This window comes from Anabas testudineus, chromosome 1, assembly GCF_900324465.2.
Source record: "Anabas testudineus chromosome 1, fAnaTes1.2, whole genome shotgun sequence".
Lineage (NCBI taxonomy): Eukaryota > Metazoa > Chordata > Actinopteri > Anabantiformes > Anabantidae > Anabas > Anabas testudineus.
The window spans coordinates 20,097,606-20,118,296 of NC_046610.1; the positions used below are offsets into that span (position 1 = coordinate 20,097,606).

The 20,691-nt window shown below is 41.5% G+C and overlaps 1 protein-coding gene across 3 annotated transcripts; it reads right to left on the bottom strand.

The window, feature by feature from the left end:
• Positions 1 to 655: 655 nt before the first annotated feature.
• Positions 656 to 18,923, bottom strand: mafgb (v-maf avian musculoaponeurotic fibrosarcoma oncogene homolog Gb). 3 transcript variants are annotated; one of them, XM_026359886.1, is made up of 3 exons: positions 18,333 to 18,923; positions 6,256 to 6,321; positions 656 to 6,171 (listed from the first exon to the last, which is right to left on the bottom strand). In XM_026359886.1, the coding sequence occupies exons 2-3, from the start codon at positions 6,289 to 6,291 to the stop codon at positions 5,689 to 5,691; spliced, it is 519 nt and encodes a 172-aa protein (XP_026215671.1). In that variant the 5' UTR covers positions 6,292 to 6,321; positions 18,333 to 18,923; the 3' UTR covers positions 656 to 5,688. The 3 variants fall into 3 exon arrangements, with proteins under 3 accessions (XP_026215671.1, XP_026215672.1, XP_026215670.1); XM_026359887.1 differs by lacking the exon at positions 18,333 to 18,923 and adding an exon at positions 17,721 to 17,891; XM_026359885.1 differs by lacking the exon at positions 18,333 to 18,923 and adding an exon at positions 6,452 to 6,743.
• Between the last annotated feature and the right edge of the window lie 1,768 nt (positions 18,924 to 20,691).

The following is a 20,691-nucleotide window of genomic DNA, read 5'->3' on the forward strand; positions in this document are numbered from 1 at the left end:
CAAACTTTCCAATTGTGACACACTACAAAAAGAAGAAGGCCTATAGTGCCTATTTTAAATGAATAAAAACATATAATTCAAGTGTTTTGCCCTTTAAATAGATTTCAGTATTGCCTGAGTCTATATCCCCCATTTACTCACCTTTAAAAAATAAAACTGCAGCACAGGCTAGATGTTTTGCATTATTTTGGCATATTGCAGGTGTAAAAATGTCAGTCACAGGAAACTGCTTCATTCCTTACATCATGGAATAATGGATGATTAATTAGTGTTCATCGAGGTTGTGGTCATTACTGTAGATACAGATGCTAGTTTCATTCCCTCATCTAATCATCTACTCGTCTATAAAATGCCTGTTATGCACAGTATGAAATATATGAAAGTATGAAAATAGCATTGTCATAATCACATAATCAAGATAAGTAATATTCAGACATATAATTTTTTATAACCTGGTATGAATTATGTTCATTCTCTGTATGTATTTTATAGTCTATGTTTAAAATATAGGCTGTCTGGTTTCACTTTCCTGCCAGCTCTCACAGCTCAGCACAGCTCTCTACAAATATAAATAGCGTGGCAGTCACAACACAATTTATATAACTGAATTCGGAGTAATAAGCTGATTATGTAATTACACAACGCACCAGAGCTGTTCCAATTTAAAACATGTTTATTGGTCATATACAAAATAAAGTAAGCTGTTTATCAACAAACATACAGTATATACATCAATAAATTAAAAAGATGCATCAGGCTGATGATGAAACAGTTAATTCCATGATTATACCAATACCTTTTCATCATCACTTATGTATCTACAAATTGCAAAAAAAAAGTACAATAATTTAGTTAAAGATAAATACTTACAAAGACTGTCACATTTTAAGTATTTTCCCATAGAAAGTACTGTCATAGAATAATTTATTACACCCCATACAGAAATATTACAAAACACAGATTTTTCTATTACAAGGGCTTTTCTGAATAGGCTATGCCATATTCACACAAACTCACTACTTTTCTATAGCTTTAAATTGACCACTATATACTTTCGGAAACACAAATATATCCCAGCTCCCATGAACAACCTGTCCGAATAATCACTGGCAGACACACGGATTGAAGCGAAATAATTGTGGCAGAAAAAAAATCTAAATAAAACAATACGTCAATGTGGTGTGTGACTAACCTCTGGATAAGATTTTATGTTCGAGGTTGTACAACTGATGAATTCAGGGGTTAGAGAGAAGCAGAAGGGGGTGGCAATACAAACATTATTATTGATGAAATCACCAAACACACGATCAAAGGAATCCTCGGATCATTTACTGTCATCGATCTTAGTTTGAGGTGGGTGAAAGGGCTTTTAGAGTCTGGTGGCATGATTCACTAGACAGCCAAACAACTGCATGGCTACGCACTGATCGGCCAAGCAGCAAGATAAGGAGTTAATGATTTGCATCTCATAGGAGAATCGGATGTTCTGAAGAAAGCCTTTTACAGTGTCTCAGACACTGTAAAATGTTATAAAAGGAGATAGCATAAGTAGAGTGGGAACTGGTTAAGGGTTTTATCAGATGTGTTTTCACCACTCCTTTCTGCCCTGTAAAATATTTATAGATGTGGTTTAGGAGCGGTTGCTTGGGCTTACGATGAAATGTCTTTTCATAAGGAGGGTATGACCTCTGTACAGGCAGCAGAAAATAAGGTCAGCGTGTCTTACAGGCTCATAAACTGTGATACAACAAGCCACCAAGCCCTGACTGATAATCACTAAAGGTCAGTGTTGTCAGCTGATCTCGTCTGCTGAGCGAACATTTAAGAGGAAACATGTTTTGAGACCAAACAGGCTGCCTGACACTGGAGAAATGCTACAGTCACAATAGATTCAAGTTTGGAAGACAAAAATAACAGTGTTCGACTGGACGGCTACAGTGGATTCTGCACCCTGCTGTCTTCTCAATTTAAATTAAAAAATGGATAAAAAATATCTGTCATGTTTTCAGTTATTTGTTAAACCACAGCCAGATTTAACAGAGACAAACCGGCACTGACATTTATGACAATGCATACATTGCTAAACACTCTGTATATAAGCTCTTTAACCTTGTCACACCATGCTGTACCTGCAATTATAATACAGACACCTTGACAGAATGACTACGTTAGCATCACTGCTCCTCGGTGGCAGCACTTCTAATTTTTCCCTACACTGTTTGCATAACGAGAGATGTCTATGTAACAGCAGCCACCACATCGACACATTGGTTTACATACTACGCTTCCTTTTTAAAGTAGAGGGGCATAAAATGTACAAAGTAGGTGGCAACATATGTGTTTGACAAGCACTGTCACACAAGCTGGTCTTAGCACAAGTTGTGTTTCTTCTTATTTTATACCAGCATGACCACACGCACCACAGATGGCCTGCCAGTGACAAACATAAAAACATCAGTCAGCAAATACAGAGATAGACAGGAAGCAGCAGAATGACAGAGAGAGACCAAAAATGTATAGCATTATGCACATAGAAACCGGGACCAATGTTTTGAAATAGCAAGAAATACCTGTGATACCTATATAGTGTATGCTTGTAGCGGAATACCACAGAATATGTTCCTGTGATAAAACATTTTTGAATTAGAAAAAGAAAACAAAAAAAAAAAAGAATCCTACATTTTGATTTTGACATTTGCAGCTCTCTGGTTTAACAGTTGACTGATAGTACAAATGGTTATCGATGTGAAAGATGAATGAACCCATTCCCTTCCCCTGCATCTACTCATCTCTATATCTGTACAGGTGACAGGGCACACTTTACTCATCTTAATAACGGCACGTATGTAGCTAATCCCTTTTTTCTTCACAGTGGAGAAGTAGCAGTTCAGATAAAGGCTGCATGAAGTTTGTGTTTTTCAATTGTAAGTTACTTCAGTAAATGACAACTTGAGTCAGGTTGTCATAAGTTAAAAACAGTTTGAGGCAATTTTATGTCATAAGCAGGGTTTTTCCACTTCATAAAACATCAAATACAATAACAAATGTTATTCCCTGACACAAAACAGTTCAAAAACAAATAAAAGAACATTAAATATACATGACTATATAAAATATACACAGCAAAAACAAATATCCTCATCACATACACTACAAAAATAACTTATTGAAGGAGTAAGGGTGATGCAGCCGTAAAGTCTGTTACCAGATGACCTGAATACACGATATCATCACGCTTTTGAAGTTCACCATGACACTTCCTCATCTCATCTGTCAAGTTATCTGCTTCACTGTGAACGCTGGCTGGACCAAAACAAGCCCACAAAGGCTATTATAATTACAAGAAAAATGGATCTGCAAAACTTAAAATGTACAAATCATAAGTGCGGATATCGAGCAGACTGACAAACGACAACCACGTCTGCAGTGCTGGAGCTGAACGATGGGGCTGGGAGGACTAAGATTTCATGATTAGAGAAAGAGTGCAGTTACTCACTGTGTCATCACCCGTGTCGGCCTGAAATCTAACAAGGATCAAAGTCATATTGATGAAATAGAGAACGTTATAGTTACCTCGTCACATACCAACACAGCACACCACACACTAGTTCACGGTAACACACACGTGCCTAGTTACTAGAGAAAAAACAAAGCTATTCAGTAGTTAAGCCACTTTTGGTACAATTGCAAAATAGAGAGATACTGTATATCAAACAGATTTTGTTATACCTTTTTTACAGGTCATTACAAACAATGCAAAGATAATTGTCTTTATAAAACTCCAGACTCTACCATACATAGACAAAGATTCTTTGAGTATAGAATAGCACATATGACTACTTTCATGGTAAAGCTTGTGTGAAATGACAGCCCATTTGTGCGACTGGAAATTCAAAGAAATATCTTCTTATTCTTTGCTATAGCTGACTGCAGTGTCAATAATCACATCTGCACTTGCAAAGTGAGCCTAGCGGTTAAAAGCAAGAGAAATGCAACGTAAACCACTTTTTTCTAAAGCAAAAAGTTTGCTGTAGGTGTAATAACCTAGATCTCTGAGTCAGCAGCCAATCAGATTCCTAAACATCAGAACAAGTAATTAGCATAAACCCGATACATGGACTTTTCCTCAGAGCAGAATTCTGCTTTTCCAAACATGTATTCTCTGTACAGGAAAAGGAGGATAAATACAGGCCCCCTGTTTTACAGACTGTTTTTGTTAGTAAACAAAAAGCCACGTCACATAAATGGGTGTTATTAATATTAATCCTGACGGCTACTACACAGCTCTTACATCAACGCACAGTGAGAGATAAATGCTGTCACAACCTGATTCCTGATTGCTCAGTATTTCCCATTGAGCACAGGTATAAGCAAACACTTGCATTGAATCTCCACCATCCATCCACACTTCCTAATGTTGTCTTGACTTTGTCTAGATGCATATCATTAGGGGACCAAGGCACTTGCCCTTCCAGATTTCAAGATTATATACTTTTGAGAGGAACTCAAACAGACTGCAGACAACTTTATCTAAGTACTGAACACTAGCACTGCAGTCAGTTCTGGTGTTCAGACGACCATTTCCCTGAAGATTCTTAACATCTGAGATAAAGTTAGTGTCTTTCAATAACTCTCTCATTTTTTCTATAGTATGTTGTGTTTTTTTGGTAAATATTAATTGCCTTATCCCTATTTCTTTCTGATAGATGCAGGTATCATATGTATTAATGGAAGCCAGTTGGAACTGAAAAGCAGGACAGAGAAAGAATAGACAAGTGAGAGAGAGTCGGACATAGCAAGTGAAACGACCACAGAAAAAATACAGCTAACTAAATATAGCAATACCAAAACAAACACGCGGCACAGAATTTCACAGAATTCCTGATATATAACAATTCACACACAGAGAATACACTTTGGACCTCATGTGAATGACAACACAGTATAAAACAGTAGAAATACAGGTACCACCATTGTGTAATATATATTTTTCTATAGTACTTTTCTGAAAAAGTTCTTGGCTAGGTGGAGCAAGATGGGACTTCTCTGCAGCCACTGAAATCAGCAGGTCACATGAAATCCTGTGTGTATTCTTTTGGAACTCAGGGACCTTTTGTGTGAATCAAATCCAATGACTTTTCTATAACTAAGACAAAACACCTTCTTTCTGATTCTAATTTATATGTGATGCATGTTTTAGAATATGCTTGTTTTTGTAGCTAATGTCCGTGTTGTACATCTCGGTTCAGGCAAACTACCACTTCAAATCTAGTGTGACAGGATTATTATGCACCTCTAGATCTACGAGCAGTAAAACTTGACACTGAACATGGATTTAAACAGCAACTGAACAAACTTGCCTTTGGGCATTTAGATTTTTTTGAGTTTTGTTTTTACCAATTCTTTGACTTTTTCAGGCCTTTGCTGACCATAGGAACCCTGTGTATCTGTGCTGTGCTAAAACACGAGCTGAGGGATTGTATCCTTCTAGTCTCAAAGATTGCCCTCTGCTTCCACCCTTTCTTTCATCTGCACTGATGTGAGATGACAGGGAGATGCCGAGGTGAATAAGACTGCCCAGCAGTTTGTTGTCAGTGCAGGTGGAGGAGAGGGGGCCAGCAGAGAAGAAGAAGTACTCAGATGCAGCTGAACTCCATCTCGACACACCCTCGCCAATATTTCCCTCCCTCAAGACCGTGCATCTGTTTTTGACTTCACTATTGTAATTACACTCGTCGCTGTTGCCACCTTCCCCGGTATGAGTGGACCAATGACTGATGATGCCACCCCACCTCCTCCTCCCCCTCCAGCTCTGACACCAACCCCGACAGTGGGGCTCCTTGCCACAGTCCTGGCAAAGGTCTGCAAAGCCTCGTACTTAGACCTCAGAGCATCCAGCTCAACGCGCATGGAAGCATTCTCATTGGCCAGTTTGTCCACCTCCTGCTGCAGCTGGGCCTTCTGCTTCTCCAGCTCTTCTTTCTGTGTGACACGCTTCACCCGGCAGCTGGCAGCGTAGCCCCGATTTTTCAGGGTGCGCCGCCGCTGTTTCAGCTGCAGGATCTCTTCTTTGGAGAGCCCTCGGAGGTGCTGGTTCAGCTCCCGCACTGACATGGTCACCAGCTCCTCGTCTGTGAGACTGGTGCCATTTTCCCCCGGCTCACGCTTCACCTGGAGTAGACAGGGGGAAGTAAGACAGAAACCAGGCAACAGAACAAATAGAGAGAATTTGTTTTTTAATGTGCAGTCTCTTACCTTCAAGGCTTTATTTCCTTTGTTAGTCGTCGTCATGCCACAAGAGCCTTGCTCTTCTGAACAGACCTACGGAGAAGAGAGAACAGAATATCAGCATTGATATATCACAAAAGAAGTAAATCATCAAGACTATCAACAAAATATTAACGGTTTCATACGATCTATAATAATGTATCAATTGCAGAAGAATACCCACCCTGTACAGTGGACACATACCAAATCTAAATCTACACGTGGAGCACTATTGTCTGAGCATGTTCCAGCGTTATGCATGTATATTATAGTGAATGAGTGAAAGTGACACACAGACTTTTCTTAGAATTTCCCTGACTTCCTATTTCCTGGTGGTTAGACTGACAGTGCCCACTACCTTTGTGCTGCTCAACTCCTATTGGTTGGCTCCAGGCCAACAGTAATGAAATGAGCGTAAAAGAGGAGGAAGTGGTTAAAATTTGTGGGGAACGACTCCAGGGGAAAACCAACTGTTAGAGCCCCAACACACACACACGCACACACACACAAACACACACAGTTAACTAGTAACTACCTATTATAGATACAGACCTACACACCTAGTATGAATACAAAGAACAGTAAACAGTGAGACAAACTAAATAATTTGATGCATATGTACTTGTACCAATGTGTTAACAAGAGACAAAAGGATGGAGATACAACAGTGTGAATCAGAAGTCAACAAAGAGGGAGCGGGGAAGCGCTAAAGATGAGATCAGTCCTTAGAGCGCACAGCTCCACAGATGAGCATCTCGACCAGCTCTCAATGAGATGCTTTGTGTGGTGCATTTGTCTGCCTCTCATCTCTCAGACCTGTGCATGTGTATGTGTGTTTCAATAAAGGACGACTATTGTTGCTGCTGCTGAGCGATCATCATGAGACCAGTCATGATGACTCAGCAGATTCCTGATCTCACTCTCTCAACCCCACCCACCGCCAACCCCTTTCCTCTCCTGCTGCGCACATTTCTGCTCTCCTATGTCACTTTCTATCCCCCCTCCCTGTGCATTTACACCCATTACAATGCTCTAACCCCTTCCTATAATGTAAGGGTTTGCCCAGAATATAGCCGCAGGCTGAGGAAAGCCTAAAGAGTACAAGCAGGGTCAACAAGAGAACATGCTTGCAAGTGATTTGCTGATAACAGACAGTGAACAGGACAGGACAGACAGTCCTCAATGCATATAAACCTGCTTTTCAGCCAAACTGCCAGACCGATACTGCTGAATCAGAAGTTTAGTTAAACCAATCTGCTGATTTAAGACAGTCTCTCCTCTTACTGTATATATTTATACTCACTTCTGTATTTCACATCAGGGCTTGTTTAAAAAAAGAAAGCAAGAGGCACATTTGGAAGTAAGCTATGCTTCCTCAGTGGTTCACAAGTTTAAAAAGATCCTTATTTGGATATTGATTATGTGAAAATGTGTCTGCTTCTCTTTTCATTCTTATTCTTTTCTGTCAAACGGCTCAACACTGAGCGTGCCAGTACGCCTCCCCCACAATGCACCTCTGTCTGTCTGTGAGGATGCATTGAGTGTTTGTGTTCGCTGCCACAAATCCTACAGTTATAAATAGCTGTAGATCAAAGGAAAACATACCATGAGCACATATGAGTAGTCATGCATGCACACAAAACATGGCAAATGCACAGCAATGTCAAAAACTGTCTGTGAAGGGAAGAAGGATATATATATATATTTTGATCACAAGGTTTACGCTGATGGAGCAACAGACCTGCTTCTTTCGGAGCATTTGACTTTATACACTACTTAATAGGTTTGGATCAGACAGTTTATATACTGTCTTTCATATAACTGTGTATAGAAGAGCGTCTTCTCAATAACCAAATGTCTTCCATCCTTTGCTTACCATTGCACACACACACACACACACACACACACATCACGTTTTGTTGGGATACAGCCTCCACAGCTTGAGGTGTATTCTTGCACAATAGATGGATCAAAGACATGAAGAGCGAGTGTGGTGGTGGGGGTGGAGAAAACAGGGGGAAAGTGAAAACAGAGGGGGTAAAACTAGGCTGTTTTCCTGCCAGGCACTGGTTTATTTCCCATGTGCCAAAACCTCAACTCCCCCTCCCAATCCCATCTACATACAAACAAAAAGCACGCCAGCACACACACACACACACACACACACACACATACACAGTACCCTGCCGCCATGCTAGCGGGGCACAACAAAACACACACGCAAAACGGCTAACTGTACATTTGCAAACATGCAAATGTATTTATGTATTATAAATTCAAATGCTAAACAATGAAGTTGAACATATTGTGTGTTCACAGTTCAGGGGTTTGCTTCTATGTTTGACAAAACATTAACATTTGTTGTCACATAAAAGTAACTGGTAGACAGGTACAACCAATTTATATCCATATAGATACAGGTCCCCTTTAAGCTTTTTGAGATCTGCACCTCTCACTGGCTGGGGTTTGGAAATTAGTTGAGAAAAGATGAGAACATTTCAGATTTCAAGATGTGCCAGCTTTGGCTATGAACAAAATAAAAATAAATTGATTGCTTTGTGATCTGATCATGAGTTAATCCAACTAAGACATACTGATCAGTTTCAGATAAAGATGGTTTCTGTGGCTTCTTTTATTTACTGATTAATCTGACACTTATTAGGACATCAAGGTAGCTGAATGGGTAAGATATCAGCTGCAACTTCCCCATTCCAGTTGTCAACATTTGTTGCTTGTCATTCTCCTCTCTTCCTGTCAGTCTCTATCCTGTCACCTATCTAATAAAAGTTTTTTTAAAAAGGCCAAGTAAAGTCTGCAAAAACTTGGAAAATTAGTTAATCAACACACCAAATTTGCTTTATAAAGTGTCGACTAATTGCAAATTTAGTAACTGTTTTGTTCAGCTAAACTGTTATGTTTGTGGCACATATTACATGAAGAAACTAAGAACAAATACTAAAATTAAAACCTCAATAACAAAAATGTTCATAATCTATTGAAAGGATTGATCAATGCTGTTGCACAATAAGCATTTCTGACTTCTAGTAGCACTAAGGAGCCATTAATTGTGAGTGGGTCCCTGTTGCACATTTGAGGACATACACGTACGCGGCCAACACAATGCACAATGGTTTCACATTATTGATGGACAGTTGGTAGCAGTAATACACAGACATATGCAGCAATGTGCCAGTACAAACAGAGGAGAAATAAAACAGAAGGGAAACACAATCAGCAGTCCTCAAGGGTACACACAGAGTGTAAGAATAAATCTAAATAAAACTAAACATCCATTACTTGTTTCATAACTATTCACCAATATTCTAGAGGTATCTAGGGTAGTGATAGTTTTAGTTGTATACAATTGGAGTGTAGGACAGTAGATTAAGTTTGGATCTTGTTTCATCAAAAACCTGACCTACACCACTGTGCAAGTGTGTGTGTGTGTGTGTGTGTGTGTGTGTGTGTGTGTGTGTGTGTTGTCCAGTTGCTTAGGCCATGTGTAAGTCACCCAGGATAAAGATCACCTGCTGAGCAAAGGCATCGCCATTTATCTTGGGCATATACTCCCAGACACAAACACACACACACACAGCCAAAGGTGTCCTTCACACAATGCTTGTGGGGTGGTCGCTGCGGTGTGGTCAATGCCACAGTCACTGTTGCTACAACAGACAGCTTTTTTGCTGTGGCAGGCTGTATTTTTATGGAGCAACCAAAAGAATGCTGACAACTCAAGAGCAGAGCTGCTTATGGTTACCGTGGAGTAACAACACGCACAACCATAGGGGACGGGACATGGGGACAGGGGTGGAAGATGAGGTGAGAAGCAGTGTGGATGAGTAAAAGTACGACTAGAAGAGAAGAACATACAAAATAGATACAGAGGAGGGCGAGAAGTTAGTAAGGCAGCAAGGTGAAGAACGACTAGGTAAGAGATGAGGAGGAGAAGGGGAGGGTGTGGGTGGTGGTGAAGGAGGACTGAAAGAATGCTGATGTCTCCAGAGCTGATTAGTGTAACAGCGGAGACATCACACCCACAGCAGAGAAAAATGCTGAGTATGGAGGGAGGACGAGGTGGGGGGTGCAAATGACAAGGGAAAGAGAAGAGAAGAAAAAGAGAGACGCAAGTGAGTAGGGAGGAGGAGAGGAGAAGGACAGAGGGGTGGATGAAGGGAGGAACACCGATGAGGAGGAACGGGATGGGGGGGAAGAGAGGGGGTGGGAAAGCGTTTGGGTGAAAATGCATCCTCAACACATTTGTAGGAGCTTAGCTGTTGGGTACGAAGGGGGGGGGGGCAGAAGGAGGAGAGAGAGAGAGAGAGAGAGAGGAGCAGGGAGGGAGGAATAAATGGAGGGGGCTTGGGGTCGGAAAAAAACCCTGAACTCAGCAACGACCACGACTAAAACCTCCAATTAGAAAAGTTCTGAAGCTGATCCAGTGAAATGAAACTACTGCTGACCATCTCACCCATTGCCACCCCCCCCAACCTTCTGCTCTCTGTCTCTCACACACACACACACACACAAAGCTTCACATCCTGTCTTGTTGACAAATAAAGTCCAGGAGAACTAATGAAAATGTGAGTAATAGTGTGGCAGAAGGTGATCATGGGGCTTATAAAGATAGATTAAAGGGCACAAGAAACAGGCCAAGACGTATAACATAAGTGCCTTCTCTTCAGTGCAGTCAAACACGGTGTGTGTGTGTGTGTGTGTGTGTGTGTGTGTGTGTGTGTGTATGTATGTGTATGCAGGCGTTCATGTGGCTGGCTTCAGACAGAGCTCTAATTAATCTTGTTTGAGAGAACCTTTTGCTCTGGCTACTACTGCCACACAGAGAGGAATTTCCTAGAAAGAGACTTCCTACTTTAAAGCTGGCGGCATGCTGCTTACACACACTCACACACACACACACACACACACACACACACAGGAAAATAAATAGCCAGATTAGGCGCTTCAAAAACGACCCGGGGGCTGGTGTGTACTGGCGTATGTGAGCATAAACAAGCCAGCATATAAGGAATGATCAAGAATACATTGTAAGAGTCACAAGTCCTTTGTGATGCAGAGGCAAGTCTGTCTTTATTGAATAATTCTACCATAACAACTGCCTTAACTGCGCCTCCTCCCTCAGGCAACTCTCTGAGCAATAATGTAGAACACAAAGACTGGCAGCAGAGGGAGACGGTGAAGACACACAGCAGGACACAGAGAGGACATGATGGAAGGACACAAAGAGAGCAAAATGTAGGGAGCGTGAATTAAATCCTCAGAGCGCCACAAAACTCTGCTGCACGGAGCTTGTCCTCATTGATCTACTGTGGGCCGAGGGTGTTGAGAGAGTTGGTAAATAATTAACGATGAGCATTGCGTGGAGGCTAATTGAGAATTAGGAATCAGATCAGCGATAATGGCAACCTGTGTATGGAGAGAGGGGGAGCAGGCGCACAGCAGAGTTACAGGACCATGGAGAGAGGGTGAGGAACTGAACAGTGAGGGGGAGAAAACACACCAGTGTGAGCTCTGTGTGTGTGTGTGTAGAAAGAGCAGGAAGCTATTAACTGAGAGGTATGCAGAGCGTGAAATAAGCATGATAACACAGACAGAGAGGAGAGCAAAGGCGATGGAGAAAACACAAGTGAAGAAAAACACTGCTCATATACATATTATAATATACGGAGAGGGAACAGCGATCACTTTCACACTTTCTTAGGGTTCAAAAAGGGTATTGTGTGTGTGTGTGTGTGTGGGCGTGCATGCTGCTTAAGTGTGCACACAGCAGTGTTTGTGCAAGTGTGTTATTAAAGGTGAGAAAAAGTCCTGGCGTCAACACGTTTTCTCATTCCAGGTAGTAAGTCGGAGTGTGATGACAAATTTCCCAACACAAGCAGAAAAAACTGCACTGTCAGGCAATTGAGCTCTGGCTCCTTTTTTTCATAAGTGTTTTTTTTTTTTTTTTTTTTTTGGAAGAGGAGAGAAAGCATGTAGGTTAAGTTAGTTCTGTGTGTGTGTGTGTGTGTGTGAGAGAGAATAACAAACAGAGAGCTGTGAGGGAGACAGCAATAAGTTAAACAACATGTTAAGTTTATTCCCTCCAGACGCCGTACATCCCAGGTCAGCAATATTAACTTGAGACAAAGAGAAAGTTTCAGTGCAACAGCAAAGTAAGCACTGTGTGACTCTGTGTGGGCGCATTCATCATGATCAGTCACTTTAATGAGGAAATATCATCAGAAACATTTAACAACACACATACACACACTTGGAAAGGTGTGTTTGTAGCTCACAGAGGTGGCGCAGAGAGCAGAGAGCAGTGCCTTTTGTACTGGGACATTTTTGGTTACTATTTTAATGTTTGGTGTCACTGAAGATGACATTGTGCCTCACATCGGGTTTAATATGTGTGCCCCTGTCGGTTCTACTGTAGAAATCTTGCCCTTTTTTATAAACAGTTTAGATTTCTTTCTGACAATGACAGTTCTACAGTATAAATTAAACAACCAGTTGGTAGTATTACAAGAGGTCTTCTGATAACATAAGATACAAAACAAAAAGGAAAAAATTATAGACAGTTTTCTATAGTACTACATATGCTCATCTATTAGTAAACCTAAAATGCATCCTCATTATGAGACATATTCTGAAACCTTTCTCCAAAACCTAAGATGTTTTGTACGTGAATAGTGCACTTTGTTTTCTGTCCATTGTCCAAATATACTTTGCATTTGTTTCCTAAATAATACACTGCATGAAAACTCGATTTCACTGCGATTACACATTGATGGGTTGCATATTTTAGCTTTTTCAGCAATCAAGTTATATCTTAAGGAAAAAAATAATACTAGTGTTCTTAAATGTGAAAAGATTCAGCTTTTTTAGTATCCATGTTGGTAAATTAAATACATTTAGTATTTGAACATGACCGACAAGAGATTTCATCTTAGACCACAGGAAATTTTAATAAATATTTTTCAGCATTTTTCAACATTTTATAGACTAAAAAATTAACCAAAAAATGTAATCTGTCTCCCATGCCAATGCCACAGGTGAAGGCACAAAGTGCACTACACATATTTTTCCTCTCATTGCTCTTTGACATCAATCAACGTGCACGAACATCAATGTGTATGTTCTCATTTAAAAAGGTTCAGAAATTCAAACCACAATCCTGGGATCATCACACTGCAGTTGAAAAATGCGGCATAAAGGCGCATAAAGATGATGCAACTGGTAGACAACCACAGATACTCCTGTTACCAGGGCCTTGCATCTCCACAGCTACACGCCACTCTCAATATCTCAGGACTGCACACAAAACAAAAATCATTGCTCTGATACGGAGTTCACATCAGAGAGAGAGTGTGTGTGTGTGTATATATATATATGAGTAGTTTCCTTTGACTGGAGCCTCCTCAGAAACCAAAAACCCACACAGTCCTGAGAGGGAAAACATGAGAGCATGGATCAGAGCGTGATTATTGATACTGAAATCCAGCTTGGTATTTGAACACACCACAACCACTTCAGGACAGAAGGTTCAATCAGTAATTTGAGCCACTTAAACTCAATTTAAACTTGTTTTCAATTTGTTCATCCTTTTGACTTGTTGTTTGTGTTTATTTTGATTTCACACGGTTTTGGTTGTAAATAAGGATTCGAGACACTTTTGGAGGGAGAGTACATTTAACACACACACACACACACACACACACACACACACACATAAACAAACACAAGGACAGGCGGCACACTCACACTCAAGCAGGAAAAAATAGTAAAGCACAGCAATGATTATGCACCAGATCTGCTTACACCATATTTCATCATTACTGTGGAGAAAAAACACTCAACTATTGATCTGCCCCAGTGCTTCCTTTTCTCCCCGAGCCTCCTTCTCTCTCCCCCATTCTCCCTCTTTTATTCTTGCTTTTACTTCTCCCTCACTCTCTGAAATTTGCAAGCATAACGAGACTTTTCTGAAATGGATCCCAGTAGTATACAAGATCATAAACATGCAGACACTGCTTAGAAGTTATCTCCCAAACGTTAAACTCTATCTCTCTCTCACATGCAAACACAAACAAACACACACACACACACACACACACACACACACACAGGGTGGACACAATATTGTGAACACCTGTGCAATCTAATGCAATCCAGGACTATAGCCCTGCAATAAATGCTGCCTTTGTGCAGATTCTACTTTAATTGCAATCCCAGAGCAGAGATGATACAAGGACAACACAACACGAACATGTTAGAATATAATGCTGTACAACACTAAAGCATCACTACTACTACAACTGACAACTGACCAGAATCAACTTTGCAAAGCACTGAATATTTGCTTATTGTTTAATGCAAAACTAAACACATTTTAAACATTTGACTTGTTTTGAAGTACTATAAACACTCCTTCAAAACAAGCTATGAAATGAAATATCAGTACCAAAGTCAAGCGTCTTAATGACACCGTTTTAAAAAGTAACAATATGCAGCCCTCGCCTGACTCAGTTTGACAAAAGTTTAACAGGATTAGCTTCAAAGGTTACTTTGTGACTTGGCTATGGTATTTTATTGCACGTTTGCAAGCATCCACCCAATCTAATAAAACATGAGCTGAAATTATTGATTCATAGAAATATTATCTCCAACTATTTTGATAAATAATTAATCATTAGTTATCAGTTTATTAATCGGTTGAGGGAAAATAATAGCCTCTAAATCCAACTCATGATTTTCTGGTTTTCGTTGTAATAGGTGCTTTTGAACTAAATATTTAAAGTAGTTTGGACTTTTCATCAAACAAAACAAGATGTCAAAAGTTGTCTTTTTGTGTATCATAGCTGAATCATAAAAGCTTAATTTAAAAAAATATATTGATTGATTGATAAAAAAAGAAAATGTTAAAACACACACACACACACACACACACACACACACACAGAAATCAGACAAAGTTTTTTTTTTAAGATACTGAACAGGAGCAAAAGATCAATGATTTTCTCAGTAATTGAGTTTTCTATAAATGTTAAAAATCTAAAACCAGTCTAAATTTTATTTAGTTAACTGTGATGGAAGACTCTTACAAATAAAAAACAAACTCTTACACATTTGAGAACCTGAAACCATAAAATTTTAAAGCTTTTTTCCCCAATTTACTTGACAAATCAATGAACCAACTAATTTTGCTACAAAACGGAAATGAATCCGTCTTCGCTGAAGGTAAACACCTGTCCCGTAGCTCACCAGCTCCTGTCCCCCTCCTTCCTTCCTCAAACAGCCAGAGGAGGTTTTACACAGTGTTTCGTCAACTTGACCCTTGTACATGCAGGGAATCAAACAAGTTTATCAGCGCTCAAACACACGCCGCTGATGTGGAAAAATAGAGTGATGTTAATACTCATTAGGTCTTGAAGAGAGAAGACATCGTGAAGGGATGGAAAGGAATGAACTGTCAAATGCTAAATGTTGTAAGGGTTAACTGGTAGTAAATGACTTCCCATTACCACATGTACTTCACACATATCACAAGTGCAACATGGAATTCACACCCACACTTTTTTAACCTTGCTGCTTACTCTGCTCTTTCTCCCTCACACACACGGACACACACAGTCCCTACAGCAACAAGATCTTCTTATAGGTGTTTTATAACTCCTGCTTTCTTTGCATGCTTGCTCACATTTACACACACGCAGACTCTCTCTCTCTCTCTCACACACACACACACACACACACGCACATGGGAAGGCAAAGAAACTAGCTGTGGTAAGTAACAAGTGAAAACGCCATCTGTCAAGCGAGAGCGCATTTGCTTCGTCTCAGCATTTTCAGGGGAATGCCTTGAAGACAAAAAGGTCCTTGTTCTCAATCTCTCCGCAAATCCCATCTCTCATTCTTCCTCCCTCTTCCTTCATCCCCCTTGCTCCGCGCGCCTTGCCGCTCCGCCACCATCAGCAAAGTTGCACACATAAGCATTGGTCAGCGTTCAATTACCGTGAACACCAGGGAAGGATGGGGAAAGTACTTGACAGAGAAATGCACTTCAAGCACTGATTAAATACTGATACCAAGTATAAAAAGCTTAGCCCCTAGGTTGTGTGTGTGCGTACACGCAATGAGGAGAGGAAATGGGAAAAATGTGTGTGTGTGTAAAAGACAGAGAAAGACAGTAAGGGGAGGTTGGGGGGGGGGGGTGCTCTTTTCTCCAATACTGATACAACTGTTTCATCATTATGACCCTCTATTACAGTACTTGCCAACTTGCTTACTACATACTTTTGATACACTCCGCAGAGTGCTGACTCTCACTAAAGCTGCTGATATGGAGTCATTAGGGGGTGAAGTCTCTGTTTTTCTCGTGCCCACAGAGCTTCCCTATTACTCTTCAGTGTTTAAAAGTTGCAAAGCCCATAGGTTGCTACCAGGCAGCAGATAATGGCCCATCTACAAGAGATCAATCAGAGGATATTTTGTTGCAAGGCACAATAGTTTATTGAGGTGCTTTCTTTTTTTAGCACAAGTCTCTGTGTGGGTTCATGAGCAGTCAATGCCCAACATTATCTGCCATGGGAATGTGTCCTTCCCTCCAGCTTTCACATGTTTTTGTCTAAATATCTTTCATATTTATATTCAAGGATTGTCTTTAGGGTTTTTAAATTAAAAAAAAAAAAAAAAAGGTGAGAGAGGTCACTTTCACAAAACAATGGCACCAAATGTAGAAAACAGAATAATCAGCTAAATAATTCAGGCCATGTATTTGTCATGTCTGTGTGCTCAAACCAACACATCTGTTTCACTCAGGACATTTTTAAACACCAATTCTTGTCACACATACTGAACCGAGTCTACATCCACCGGGCCCGGTCCCCGGTACAGACCCCCCCCTCCCCCCCCCCCCCCTCCAGACCTTTGTCCGCCGCTGCCATGTTGCCATGGCTCCTCATGCCTCCGCTCCGCTCGCGCGAACGTTGAGAAATAACAACGTTGTGATGAATCAGCATCTCTGCCGCGAGCCCGGCGCGCCGGGAAATAGACGGGTCCTCTCCGTTTAAAGCCGCAACACGGGTCACACACACACACACACACACACACACACACACGGAGCGTGTTTCCCCTTCATGTGGAGGGACATGCGTGAACCGAAGGCCTGTCGGAGCAACACAGCTTGTCACACAAAGCAAACGTCAAAGCGGTGGCTCCGGCCGACACACCGCTGCCCTTCTCTCTCTACCCGCCAGGACATACCCGGTGGCCGGCCGCCGGACGCGTGACAGCTCCCATGACAGCCGTTGTCCCCTTTCATTGTTTTCATCGCACAGGCTGTGTCACAGTCGGCGCGCTGCGAGGAGAAAGGTGCCGACAGAGCCCAAACAAAACACCCGAAAAAACAAATGAAATCCCGACACAGCGGACGAACAGCTGACTGGTCGTCTTACCTCAGTCAGCGGGGTCGCGTCAGTGTGTGTGTCCGCCGCTGCCGCTTCAGCGCCCCGAAGGAAGAAAGAGCACAGCCGGCGAAGCTAGCGCGGATCTGACGCGTCGCTTGTCGGAGGTGTCCGCGGTCTGAACTTGTTAACTTACTCTACGTTCATATGTCGTCCCCCCCCCCCGGCTCCTCTCACATTCACATAGCTTAACGTCGCGCTAATTAGACGCCAACGACGAGGGAATCCCCGCTCGGACTCTCCGCTCGGTCTAATTCCAGCACATGGCTCGCTGCAGCCTGACAGCCGTACCTAACCTGCTCCCCCCTTTGTCTGTGTTGTGGTGAAATCGCCGGCTGGTGGCCCGAGCAGCCAACCCGAGCTCGGCAGAGCGCGCACGGGGCTGGACGACGACCGGGTCGTGATGATTCAGCACTACCGGGCTGCTGCCCTTTAAACGGCGGCGGCGTCGCTGCGAGTTCGGCTGAACGGGACAGCGGGAGCGGTAACGACGCGGCGGCGGCGGCGGCGGCGGCGGCGGCTGCACACTCAGCAAAACAACACCTCCACATTCAGCACTTTTCTGTCCGAAAATTCACTCTGATTTGGACAAAGCCGACTCACCAGAAGTCAAAGCGACGCCTTTCGCCCGCCGTAGGTTGCGGCTCGCCGGTGGCTGGAGGTCCTGCCGTGGACGAGAGGAGACAGCTGGAGAAATGTGTTTTCCGCTCACGCCTTCTCACAGGTCTCTAGATATATCCACTCCTTCGTCGCTTGTTTTAGTCTACGGTCGGAGGCGCCAGACGTCAAATGATGTTTGGATCACATGGTTTCATTCATGAAGGATCTACGCAACTCGCATTTAAAGAGACACGAGACTCTACTACTGTGTGATGAACTGTTCCTACAACAAAGTCAGTGTGGAAAGTGTGACAAGGCAGCCCCACCTCTGAGCTGAAGTCTAAACTTAGAGTGAACATTTGAAGTCCTAACAGGCTCCAACAATAGATCAGAGAGCGATGGAATAAAAAATACAACCTGATGGGCCCAGATACTGTCATGTTATAGCACCCACAGCTCACAGATATACTAATGTTATGACGCCAGCACAGATGATCAGCACTGTGTTTTTAATTGACGTTTACTTTTTTTGTGATTCAAAAATATTTACAGCTCTAAATGTGGGAAACATTGTAGAAATTTACATAAGCTGAGAAAATGTAACTCACAGTAAACATATATATTCATATGTAGCTATATGTTCGTCTGAACAAAAGTACCTAAGTGTAGGCTTGAGAAATATCTCTACAGAGGTCCTGTTGTAAAAATGATTACCTAAAAAATCCAACTGACATGTAGATTCATATCACTGGCTCACTTCCCCTAACAGGAGGACATGATATGGCAGTATTAAAAACGCAGAGTTCCTGACTCAAGCTTCAGAGAACAAACTGTAACATTTCACTGAGCAATAAATATGTAACAGCCAGAATCTCTTTAATAAGCAATAAAGCCCTGATGATTTTTGTCATTTATTTAATTTACAGTACTTGACAACTCTTGACAAATCTCACTTATTGAAAGGCTGAAGAAAACAAACCACACCATACAACCAACGTAGCATAACCTTTATAAACGGATTATATATCTCACATCCTCATTTGCAGTACAATTTAAAAACTAAACTATTAGCATCCATGGACAGCACTTTATCAGTTTTCTATTTCCATTTCAGAGGAAGGAATGATTTTCCATTCAAGGCAAGAAAACACTAAACCACCATTACAGGCCTGTTTCCAGATAATGGCCTCACTTGATAAAAAAAAGCACTATTAAGATTCAGCAACTGATATTTCTACTTGGGAAACCACAGGCTTTGTGCAGCCAAAGTAAATCTCTGCCAGGCTGCTAAAAGAAAAGCAGCAATAGTTTGAAATATCACTTGAGTTTGGAGTGTTATTTTTAAGAAAACGACTATTACAATATACATCAAGCATCATCCCTACAGTGGGTTAGGTCAGTGTAGGATTATTACTGTGACTAGATAGAAAGATAATCTCAGTCTGTTATCGTTTGCTCTCAGTCCTTCTCCCACCATCTGACACCAATAAGTCCAGCTCCAAGCCAACCACTGAGCCAGCTCTCCTGACCACCGCACCTTTATGGCTGCTTTAAGACAACAACTTGTCTCTCAGCAGATGTGACTGGATGGTGCTGAAGGTGCTGGAGAACTCAAAGAACATGATTCCCACAGTGCTGCCCCCCCAGTCCAGATGAGAATAGGCTCTAATGCTGGCTCTGAAGGAGAGGTAACATCCTTCATTTAAGGTAGTAAACCAGCAAACTGGTTTCTTAAAGGCAGTGGAGAAATGTAAAAAAAAGGACTATTATGAGGTATAATTTTCTGGCACATGTACTTTTTGTTACTAAATGCTTTACAATTTGATATAGATTTTATGTTTCTTTACATTTTATTGCTATATCACACATCCACATAATTTATCTGACGGATTCAGTCACTGGTTAATCTGGAGATTCAAATCAATAATGCATTAAATCAATAAATAAGCAGTAAACCTACATACAGCAGTAATGATTAACTCCACTTGTAGCTGCAACATTAAACTGGCATAAACTTTTATTTGATGAGAATATTTAGATATTCTAATATTTAATATTTACCCACTCCTATACTATAAGTGTATGTCTGACTAGCATCAGTAGATTAAAGGTGTGTCTCCCACAATCCTCTGGACTTGTACTCTACACGTTGGTATCAGAGGGAAGCCTGATACTGCAGATTCACTGACTGTGTGGCAACTGTCAGGGCTTCCTCTTTTCTGCAACCGTTTCAGCAGACAGCTGCAACAAGCTGATACTTTATCGGCCCAGAGATCACAGTCGTGCACAGGTCTCACACACACACACACATACACACACACACACACACACACATACACACACACACACACACACATACACC